The following is a 12,021-nucleotide window of genomic DNA, read 5'->3' as shown; positions in this document are numbered from 1 at the left end:
ATACTTACCCTTTCCAGCGAGTCCCGCTCCTGGAGCCGGTCCCGGGACGAAGATATCAGCCGTACGCTCGCTGTATGCAAATTACCTGAGATGAGTCTGATGCCCATAGAGAATGAATGGAGCCGTCATTCTCTATGGGCATTAGACTCATCTATGCAGTGTGGGCACGGCTATGTGACATTGCACTTGGAAGAGCTGGGTACATGATGCACCTGATTTCCAGCCAAGGATTACTTCCGCGGTCTACAGAGGCACAGGTATGGGTGAGTTTTGGTTGTTTATTATTTTCCCGCACCCCCTGCCTTCCTCCCTCTTTTAAAATTGGTCAGACTCCTCCTTTCACGATAATGGCTACCACAGCATTTTGCAACAATTTGCCATCCCATCAGTATTTTTTCAGCAGGACAATGACCCCAAAAACACTTATGGGTTATGTAAGGGATTATTGGCCAAAAAGGACGGTAATTTAGTGCTACGTCCGATGACATGGCCTCAGCAATCAGCAGAGTGAAGGAAAAGCAGCCAGCAAGTACTCGGCACCTCGGGAAACTCCTCCAGGACCGGGAGACTACCTTCTGAAGCTTATTCAGAGAATGCAAAGTGTACAAAGCAAAAGGAAGCTACTTGGAAGAATATAAAATATATCCTGGTTTGTTTAACCCTATGCGTCAGGTTATAGTAACCATAGAATGAAAAGAAGTGTCCACATTTTTGACAGATACTCTAGCTCCTCGTTTTCCTTTCCTAGAACAATTCCTACAACTCACCATGTACAGGAAGGCAGCCAGGATGAGAACTTTCAGTGTAGCCTTCATGTCCATAGGAAACTTGAAGATGACTTCAGAAGATTCCTTTTCTCCATCCTTGGTTATACTGGCCACAGGACACGATCCATTTACACTGAGTATCTGGGGGAATAATGATAGTTATTAAACCAATGGTTGGACCAGGACACTCAATGAAGTTATTTGTGGTGGAATGATGTTCCCTTGGCTTGAAATGATGCAGCTTTCCAGGAATCTGAAATCTCCTAGATTGTTTGGAAAAGGGACTAAACCTCGGCTTCCTTGAGGCTTGAGGAAACGCTACTCTTTTGGAATCACTAGGAAACTGTGGACCAAAGGGACTTCCTGCCTCAATAGAGAAGGAGTGAAAATGTTTCTTAAATAGAACTGATCCTGACATCTCCTGGAGCCAAATAGCCCCTCTACCTCATGTAGCCATTGTCTTAAAATTTAGTGTCCAAAGGAAAATCTGCTAGAAAATCTGAATCTGACTTCATCTAACGTATGTTCTGCAGCACTCTTCTCTAGGAAAGCCTTCAGAGATGTGTAATGTGTTTGCACACCCGGGTAAAACGAGTTTGTTTAGGAGTCACACCAAGTGTTCTTAGCTGGATACACACACACACACTTCACTTATAAGTGAAGGATTTCCTGTTAGGTGGGCAGATGTAGTTTAGTTTCTCTGGATAGGACACAAGACACAAGCACCTGCTCCTGCTGCCATTACGGCCGATAATCTTTTCGTCTAATAGAAGGCAACGATCAGCCAACATGAACGATGTAAGCGATCGCTAACCTGACAAAAACTGGATATGTTGGAATTAAGTTAATAGATGGTTTTGAATCTACAGCTTGCATCAAACCATTTGTCCCAATCATATTGCATAAACTCCTCCAAGAGGGGATGACCTGGAAGCAGATGGCTCAGGGTCCTAAGAAAGTAGAATAACCTTTGCCTCTTTGACAAGTCGGCTGATGAGGTTTCATCCACCACCATCTCCTTCACTGCTTTTTCTTTGTGGAAAAGGAAGATATCTTCTGTAACCCGAGTCAGGAGGTTCTAAACCTTCAGCTTCAGATAAGGACCTTATGGAAAAGATGGGGAATCACGACTGGTTGTTGTTGCTCCTTTGTTGCTGTGATGGACTTTTACATCATTTAATGTATCGGCCAGATGTGAATAGAACCTGACAATTATTGTACTAAAGGAAGTTAGTTTCCCCCGGAAGGGAAGAGTTACAGGCGGTATCTGGTGCATCATCTTGGAAGCTAGAAGACAACCATGCGGTAGCATCGGAAGGAGAAAAAACATGCTGCTTCCCTATCCCACAACCAGAGGCCTATGGGCATTGGAACAGATATAGCTCTGAGACACTGCCAGACCACAGGTCAATGGGGGTTACATTGGAGAAAACATAGATAATTATAAGGTGAAGGGTAAAGCAAAAATCTGTACTGGGCAGCTGAAGTTGGGGGCCACCCCCAATGAGGAGGGCAGCACCCCAAGAAGACTCCATCACTGGGTACCACACGGAAGGCCAACATATATCTGATGTGAGTGGACATGATGTGCATAATATTACAACAGAGTTCCTTATAGTTGTCCCTACAGAAGAACAAACAACCATGAATTCACTATTGAGCGCTAGTTAGTGCTATTGGTCCTAATAACAAGATTCGATTACAAGAAATGACAAGAAATTATGTTGTTCTTCTGCCAATGTCCAGGCAATGGTTGATGAATGTGTAAAGGAGTAAAGTAATAAATGTATACATACCTCTCCGCACTCCCTGATGTCCAACACACAATGAGAACCATGACTAATGGCCGACATTGCTGATGACTGTGGATAGCCCACCTAAGGTCCAGAGTTTATATCTCACCTCAATGGGGTTGTGTGAGCTGGATAAGGGCAGCTCGGCAGTGAACGCAGGCTCTCCGAACGTCATCTGGATTGAGATCATCGTTTTATGAGAAATGTTCGAAAATGTGATGAATCCAATGGTGAGGGCCGGAGGAACGATGATCTTTAGCTGAAAGTCAAGAAGAAATTCTGATCAGCTTTAGTTTCTCATCACATCTTTGTTGAATTCATAGATAATTTTGGGTTACATTATTTTTATTTTTTGCATCAGACATAACCATCGTTATCGTAGATCATGAAAACTGGAAGGTTAGGACAAACATTTAGGCTTTAGATACTCGCACAAATGAAACAGGATAACATGTTTATATACCCATGGCATATCACAAGACACCAGCACAACACAGCTATAACTTATAACTTACTTGTAGGCGTCCCCCATCCATTCCCACACCAATATCGATATTCATATCTACCAAACATAACTCTCACACAAAATAGTCCCATATAAACTGAAAACAAGAACCAGTAGAAGAAGAGAAAAAAAAAAGAAAGGGGGAGGGGGGAGAGGAGGTTTGTTTTTTCCATCCCTTCAACAATCCAAACAGCCTTCCATTCAAAAGTCATGGAGGCCAGTCTTAAAAGAGGATGTACCACCAGGTACATCCTCTTTAACCTGAAGCCACGGATCGAACGGCGCCAGCACGGGGAAGCTGGTGCTGCGGTCCGTTTTCCGGACCGAGGCCCTGTTCCCGTGCACGGCGCCGTTCTATGCACCGGAACCGGCCGGCTCCATTCATTCTAAGGGAGCCGCGTCATACAGGGGAGGGAATTCCCTCTCACTGGGGGCGGGCCGGCCAGCCTCCAGTGCTTGAGCACCGGCCGGTTCCGGTGCATAGAATGGCGCCGTGCACGGGAACCGAGCCTCGGTCCGGAAAACGTGGGGATTACAGGTCAAGAATGGCGCTGCTTGTAACCATTCTCCATTCTGACCAATAGATAAAGATAAGGAAGAGGACCCCTCCCTTAAATCAGAATTTCCCAATATGTGGAGTATGTAGAGCAGTAAGGAGCTTACGCAGGTATCTCCGCCACAGCAACCTCCCGAGTCTGCACGTAGTGAGACCACATCTTTCCTTCCAGGATCCTGAAACCTCACATTAAAGGACGGTCCGCAGCATTCTGACTCCCGATGTATGTTGAAGAGCGTCCGCCCAGATCTACTGTAGAAAGCTAAACCGTAGAATGAGTTAGTGATAGAGATGTGGAGAATATATATATATATATATATATATATATATATATATATATATATATATATATATATATTCACAACAATCTATTATACAATGGAATTTTAAGGGGTATTGGGATTATAGGTTCTCACCTTTTTTCTGTAGTCTGACCTCTTCCACCTAAAGATAAAGGAAAAACACTGTCATGGGTTGTCATGTAATCCCCCAACCCTCACCTCCTTACACATTCTAAGACACATAAGAACTCTTACTTCTACAAGACATGTAAGCATTGGGGGAACCACTGCCTTGGCGTTGTAGATTTGGTCAGGATGGGTTGCAGATGTGTTCTGCCATTGGGGTTGGCTTCGAACAGGTTCAGAGTTATTGTTCCAGGGATGTTCTGTGTAAAGCAATACATATATGCATAAATCCTCCATATACATTATATGGTATATACATGATTTATAGAGTCCTTGATTCCCAGGAGTATTGGGCATACACAGAACAGTCATATATGTTATTGTGTAATAAACTTGCAGGGATTTGCCTTCTGGAAAGTAAAAAAAATGAGAGGCTACTGGTCTCTAGGCCTGGCCTGAAGTCCCCGTATGGGTCCTAGAATACTGGCTACAGAGACCTTGTACAACGAATTCTCTTCAGTTCTGTCATTTGTTGACGACTTTCCTAAAGTTTTAGGACAGTTTTACTCTTTTGGAGAAGTCTTTGACCTCAGGTGGTCCATTCTGCAAAGTTCAGAAACAACTATAAAAAGCATATGGGATATCCTCAAATCATGACCTGTTGGTGGTTCCTGAGACACTATCTCAATGGACTCTCTCTCATGCTGCCATCGTGCCTTCCATGCTTCTCACTCCACTCCTTATTAAGAAACAGCTATGATCAGTGTCAGTGAATCATTTCTGTACGAGTAATGGAAGGATGATAAGTAAGATTATGGTTTGGAGAGCAGTGACAAGTCTTTATAAGAAAGGAGAGCTATGGTGACCCCTGTAGGGTAAGCAGCAGGTGATGGTAATGTGGTGTCCTACCATGGGTGTTACTGTTATATACACCCTTCGTAAAAGTCTGTACTTATTGTACTTTAGTGGTGATGGTGTTAAGCCTAGGAACTCTGTCTCACAGTGCGGTTGTCAACAGGAAATCCTCAGCATTCCGCTCATCTCAGGTAACAAGGTCTGGGGCTTGTGTCACCCTCAAGGACGGTTCATCCAAATCTAGTGGGCATTAGGTGGTGTGAAGACTAACAAAAGGTCAATACACAGGAACAAATATTCTTCTTCTTCTAAGTATTCTTCTAACTCCAACATCCCGGCCGAGCACAGTAATACTTGGCTTGAGACTCTTACGACATCCTCCTCTCTGCTACTCTGCATCACTCAGTAAACTACTCAGTTGGCACGACTGTATCCTACACTGTATTCCTACTGCAGATTCGGTTGCTGTATTATCAAGTGCTTTATCAAGAGAAACCTCATAATCCTGTAACCTTGACTCAAGCACATACTTTCTTAGTAAAACAAGCTTACTGTTAGGAATATGACTTTGCGCTCCTCGGTCTGTGCCGGGCGGTCGAGGAAGCGCTGAGTTTGTCTGTGTTTTTCTTTTTACTCTGTCTGAATTGTGTTGTATTTGCCAGCCACACCCGCTTTTCCTGGCAGACTCCTGGCAGTGCAGGGGTTACTGCTCTGCTTGATCTTCTCAGCTGAACTTGCTGCTGGGATCAGGGCTGGTCCAATCATCTGCTGGACTTAGTCTCTGATCCCAGATAAAAAGCAGCAAGTTTCTCTCTTCCCTGCTGACTATTAGAGTTCACTCGCCTGCTCAGCTCCCTGTTTAGTTACACTGATCTCTGTATTCTGGACCTTCTGCCTTTGACCTCGACTATTCTCCTGTTTGCTGTTTTTGTACTTCGCCGCTCGACTGTTGCTGACCTGGTTTGTCTGACACCTCTTATTGTGTTTTGTTTGTCTGTCCGTGCTCTGTGTGTCGCACCTATTCAGTGTAGGGACCGACTCCGTGGTTGTCCGGGCCGTTTAGGGCCGTCCGTGGCAATTAGGCAGGGTCAGTGGGTGGGGTCAGCTCAGGGCTCACTGTCCGTGTCTTGTCAGACTGCCTTTGCCATACTGACCATAACAGAATAGTCAGCCTAATAATTTGTTGGGGTAACCTAGCATTATGGACGCCATGAAGACTCTGGTGAACCAGATGCAAGGTCTGAACACGCTGGTTCAGAACCTTGCTGAGCGCGTCCAGGAACAGGAGACTGCACCCCGACAGGTGACCATGACCACCCCTCTACCTCCGGAACTTCCGGTGCAGCTCCCTGAAAAGTTTAAGGGAGACAGGAAGCATTTCCGAACATTTAGAGAGGGGTGCAAGTTGTTTTTTTCGTTTGTGCCCCCACTCCTCTGGAGATGAGGACCAAAGGGTGGGCATTATTATGTCCCTCTTGCAGGGTCCTCCTCAGGAGTGGGCTTTTTCATTACCCCCTGGATCCATGGAGTTGACCTCCGTGGATCAATTTTTTTTCTGCCCTAGGACTCCTGTATGACGATCCAGACCTAGCAGCGGAAGCAGAACGCCAACTGACTTCCATGAAACAGGGAAAGAGACCTGTGGAGGAGTACTGTGCGGAATTCAGACAGTGGTGTGTGTCATCTGGCTGGAATGACCCCGCACTGCGGTGCCAGTTCCGGATGGGGTTGTCGGACCAGCTTAAAGACCTATTAGTGGTATACCCTACCCCCGACACCTTAGAAGAAACAATGACTTTGGCGATTAGGGTTGACAGGCGACTCAGAGACAGACATAGGGAGAAAGGAACTTCTGAGTCTTCTAGTTCTCTTCCTGTTATTGACTGTGTTTCTCAGCCTCCTCCTTCTGTTCCTCTGTCACAAGAAGAGCCCATGCAGCTTGGAGCCTCAGATACCAAGACCCGACGAGCCTTCCGCCTGCAACACAACCATCTGCCTATACTGTGGTAAACTCGGTCATCGTGTGAGGTCCTGTCCTGCTAGACCTGACCAGCCGGCTGAAAGACTCCAGCGCCTGAGTGACCATCGAGGGGGTCATTCAGGTGCACAGGTATCCCTTGAACATAAAAATAAATTATTGGTACCTATCTCACTTTGTTTGGGGCACAAATTGGTCTCGGGTTTTGCTCATGTGGATTCTGGGGCCTCCGCCAATTTCATTAGCTCCGGTTTTTGGTCACGTTTAGAGGCGTGTCCGCTTTTGCTCAATAATCCGCTGACCATCACTGGTGCGGATTCTACCCCTTTGGCCAGGGGTAGAATCTGCTATATCACTCCGACTATGAAGGTGCAGGTTGGGTCAATTCACCAAGAAATGCTTGACTTTTTAATCATGGGCAATTTATCTACTGATGTTATTCTGGGTTTACCTTGGTTGAGTAAACATAATCCTGTTTTTGATTGGTCCACTCGTGAATTGGTAAAATGGGGATCTGAGTGCTCTCCTCATTGTATTTCGCTGAATGCCGCAGATGTCTTCCCCAAGGAGGGGGAGATCCCGGAGTTTATTTCCGATTTCTCAGATGTGTTTGACGAGAAGGCTGTTGATGTGTTGCCACCTCATAGACCATATGATTGCTCCATTGATTTGATCCCTGGTACTAAATACCCTAAAGGTAGAATTTTTAATTTGTCTAGGCCTGAGAGGGAGGCTATGCGAGAGTACATTCAGGAAAGCCTCCGCAAGGGTCACATTTGTCCCTCCAGCTCTCCCATGGGTGCAGGGTTCTTTTTTGTTGGTAAAAAGGATGGTGGTCTTAGACCGTGTATTGATTACCGAGAACTAAATAAGATCACTATCAAAAACCAGCACCCCCTTCCTCTTATTCCAGATCTCTTTAATCAGATTGTGGGTGCTCAGTGGTTCTCCAAGATAGATCTTCGTGGGGCCTACAATCTGATCAGAATAAGGGAGGGGGATGAGTGGAAGACCGCCTTCAATACCCCTGAGGGACATTTTGAGTATCGGGTGATGCCATTTGGTCTGAGTAATGCCCCTGCAGTATTCCAGCATTTTGTGAATGACATATTCAGGGAACATCTGGGGAAATTCATGGTGGTGTATTTGGATGATATCCTAATTTTTTCGCCGGATTGGTCTTCCCACGTAAACCATGTTCGCACTGTTATGCATTTGCTTAGAAATAATAACTTGTTTGCCAAACTGTCCAAATGCCAATTCGGAATCCAGAAGGTCTCTTTTCTGGGGTACATAATTTCTCCCAACTCTTTTAGTATGGATCCTGTCAAAGTGGCAGCCATTGAGAAATGGGAACGTCCCACTAACCTTAAGGCATTGCAAAGATTCTTGGGATTTGCCAACTATTACAGAAAATTTATTAAGGGATTTTCCATAATTGCTAAACCCCTTACTGACCTGACCAGAAAAGGGGCTGACCTAGATAACTGGACTCCCAAGGCTATAGAGGCATTTGGACAGTTAAAAAGATGTTTCTCCAAGGCACTCATCCAGCCTGATCTGGAGCAACCTTTTGTTATTGAAGTTGATGCTTCAGAGGTGGGGGTTGGTGCGGTTCTTTCTCAGGGCCCTGAGAGTCTCACCAACCTCCGACCTATAGCTTACTTCTCCAGGAAATTTTCCCCAGCAGAAGGAAATTATGATATTGGTAACAGGGAACTGCTTGCCATCAAGTGGGCATTCGATGAATGGAGGCATTTCCTTGAAGGAGCTAAACACAAGGTCAGGGTACTAACTGACCACAAAAACTTATTGTACCTAGACAAGGCCAAACGCCTAACCCCTCGACAGGCGAGGTGGGCGTTGTTCTTTACTCGTTTTGATTTTGAGATAACCTATCGTCCAGGTTCTAAAAATGTCAAAGCTGATGCCCTATCGCGGAGTTTTGATGCAAGTAATGTCCCCAAAGGTGAACCAGAAAATATACTTGCGCCCGGGGTGGTCCTTGCCATCCTCCAACCTGATCTTGTCGCTCAGGTGGTAGAGTCTCAGTCCCTTGCCCCTGAAAATACTCCGGAGGGAAAACTCTTTGTACCCCCCAATCTCCGGCTTAGAGTCTTGGAGGAAACCCATTGTTCTGTTCTGGCTGGTCACCCGGGAATTGCTGGTACCAAGTATCTCCTCTCAAGGCAATATTGGTGGCCTTCTTGGTCCCAAGATGTAAAATTTTTTGTTGAAGCTTGTGAAGTCTGTGCTAGGTCCAAGGTCCCTCGTAGGTTACCAGAGGGCCTCCTCCACCCTCTTCCTATACCTAGGAGACCATGGACCCACCTCGCTATGGACTTCATCACAGATTTGCCATTGTCCAAAGGGAAAACAGTGATCTGGGTGGTGGTGGACAGATTCTCCAAAATGTGCCACCTTATTCCGTTGAAAAAACTCCCCAATGCTTGTACTTTGGCCACTCTGTTCATAAACCATATCCTAAGGTTACATGGGGTTCCTGAAAACATTGTCTCTGATAGGGGAGTGCAATTTGTCTCCAAATTCTGGAGAGAACTATGTGGTCGTTTGGGGATTTCGTTGTCTTTTTCATCTACCTTTCACCCCCAGTCTAATGGGCAAACGGAGAGGGTAAACCAATCCTTAGAACAATTTCTTAGATGTTTTGTATCATGTTCTCAGGATAAATGGAAAAACTATTTGCCTCTAGCAGAGTTCGCGCTTAATAATAGAGAGAGTCAGTCTACCAAAATGTCGCCTTTCTTTTGCAATTATGGGTATAATCCCAGGTATTCGTCGGCTCACTCTCCAGAGTCTGTAAATCCTTCAGCTGAAGTTATCTATCAAAGACTGTGCACAGTCTGGGCCCAGGCTCTTGTGAGCCTGACTAAGGCCCAGAGGTTGTCTAGCATACAAGCTAATAAAAGACGTATATCTGGCCATGAATATCAGGTAGGGGACAAGGTGTGGCTCTCCACGAGAAATCTTAAGCTCAGAGTCCCTTCTGGGAAATTAGCACCTAAATACATTGGCCCTTATCTAATTACAGAAATCATTAATCCTGTGTCCTTCCGCCTACAGTTACCCAATAATATGAGGATTCACAATGTCTTTCATAAATCATTGTTAAAAAAATATGTAGTTCCTGTGCTTCCAGCAGTCCTCCCTGCTCCTCTGGTCATCCAAGGTGAGCTGGAGTTTGAGGTGGACAAGATTTTGGACTCTTGCCAAGTTCAAAATTCCATCCAATATCTTGTCCAGTGGAAAGGATTTGGTCCCGAGGAAAATACTTGGGTTGCCAGTAAGGACATACATGCCTCACGCCTTATCCGGCAGTTTCATGCCCGTAACCCCTCTAAGCCTGGTCCTTTGAGTGAGGGTCCAGTGGCCCCTCCTAAGAGGGGGGGTACTGTTAGGAATATGACTTTGCGCTCCTCGGTCCGTGCCGGGCGGTCGAGGAAGCGCTGAGTTTGTCTGTGTTTTTCTTTTTACTCTGTCTGAATTGTGTTGTATTTGCCAGCCACACCCGCTTTTCCTGGCAGACTCCTGGCAGTGCAGGGGTTACTGCTCTGCTTGATCTTCTCAGCTGAACTTGCTGCTGGGATCAGGGCTGGTCCAATCATCTGCTGGACTTAGTCTCTGATCCCAGATAAAAAGCAGCAAGTTTCTCTCTTCCCTGCTGACTATTAGAGTTCACTCGCCTGCTCAGCTCCCTGTTTAGTTACACTGATCTCTGTATTCTGGACCTTCTGCCTTTGACCTCGACTATTCTCCTGTTTGCTGTTTTTGTACTTCGCCGCTCGACTGTTGCTGACCTGGTTTGTCTGACACCTCTTATTGTGTTTTGTTTGTCTGTCCGTGCTCTGTGTGTCGCACCTATTCAGTGTAGGGACCGACTCCGTGGTTGTCCGGGCCGTTTAGGGCCGTCCGTGGCAATTAGGCAGGGTCAGTGGGTGGGGTCAGCTCAGGGCTCACTGTCCGTGTCTTGTCAGACTGCCTTTGCCATACTGACCATAACACTTACTTATGATAAAGAGACTCTGTGATCTTTCGCCTTACACCGACACAGTATACCACACAACCTTGGGACACTTCCCCTTTCTGTGGGTGGCAGTTCTAATAGTCCCGGAGGGTCATTACACCACTCTGGCCATCCCTGATCACACTAACCCAAGGGACCCCATTGCAGCCCAGCAGGACAGTGACCACTGGGAAAAAGGTACAACCGGCCTTGTAAAATAAAAGCAGGCGTGCCATCACACCTGTGTGTCTACCCGGCACTGGCGTCACAAAGTAACACCTCATGCTCCGATATAACATCATCACCAGGGGCTCACACCACAGTAATGTCAAAAATACAGCTACATACCTGGATCCATATGGAGATGTTGCTGCGGGATCCCGGTCTATGTCAGGAATAGCAGAGACAGAGATGCTGCTGCTGCTGTGTTACGTTATTCTTTCACCACTCCCCTCCTTGTAATTTTTTTTCATGATTATTTCCAGCTCACAGAGGAAATTAGAGGACTCTGTAACCCAGATTATTGCCCTGTCAGCACCTTACAGCTATCTTGTGACTCCAGCCAGGGTGACCAGACCGCCCCCTGACTACATAACCAGAACTAACCCTTTAATGACTGGGGTAGTTTGTTATGAGTTTAGAAAACCACAGCCCTCTCTCCTTGCTCTGTATCTAGGTGAGTGAGACGGCACCATAGACTTACATTATGTAGATGTCTCATCATGTCACATGGAGTCAGGAGAGAATGCTCTAAGAGTTTATTCTCCTGAACACTCAGATCCTGACCAATAAAAACCTTTGATATGTCTCTCTGAAAAGTTTTCTTTTTTTTACAACGGTAATTTACATTACCATAAATATCCACCTTTGGCCGTATCCTGTGAATGTTAATTCAGAAGGGGGACAATGTGCTGCCTCTCTCCAGACCGTTCTATCCTCTTTACTTTCCTCTGTCCATTCTAGACTCCTCTGCTTCCTCCAGACCTCGCTGTCCCTTCCACACTGCTCTTCCCCCTGCTGACCCCTCTATCCCTTCCAGACCCCTCTGCTCACCTCCAGACCCCTCTGTCCCTTACAGACCCCTCCGCTCACCTCCAGACCCCTCTGTCCCTTCCAGACCCCTCTGCTCACCTCCA

The 12,021-nt window shown here is 46.1% G+C and overlaps 1 protein-coding gene across 3 annotated transcripts in view; it reads right to left on the bottom strand.

Annotated features, from left to right (window-relative positions):
- The window catches only part of LOC138767598 (uncharacterized), a 30,825-nt gene that overhangs the window by 1,723 nt on the left and 17,081 nt on the right, over positions 1–12,021 (bottom strand). The window contains exons 1-6 of one of the 3 annotated variants that reach the window (XM_069945248.1): positions 11,234–11,318; positions 4,158–4,288; positions 4,038–4,065; positions 3,729–3,883; positions 2,670–2,819; positions 768–908 (exon numbers count right to left, since the gene is read on the bottom strand). In XM_069945248.1, coding sequence (XP_069801349.1) covers positions 768–908; positions 2,670–2,819; positions 3,729–3,883; positions 4,038–4,065; positions 4,158–4,288; positions 11,234–11,243 — 615 coding nt within the window. In that variant the 5' untranslated portion in view covers positions 11,244–11,318. Of the gene's footprint in view, positions 1–767; positions 909–2,669; positions 2,820–3,728; positions 3,884–4,037; positions 4,066–4,157; positions 4,289–11,233; positions 11,319–12,021 lie in introns of those variants that run through there. The other 2 variants (XM_069945320.1, XM_069945406.1) reach the window with 2 other exon arrangements.

Source organism: Dendropsophus ebraccatus, chromosome 1 (genome assembly GCF_027789765.1).
Source record: "Dendropsophus ebraccatus isolate aDenEbr1 chromosome 1, aDenEbr1.pat, whole genome shotgun sequence".
Taxonomy (NCBI): Eukaryota; Metazoa; Chordata; class Amphibia; order Anura; family Hylidae; genus Dendropsophus; species Dendropsophus ebraccatus.
Note: the sequence above shows the minus strand (reverse complement) of the source record. Positions and strands in the feature narration are given on the sequence as shown.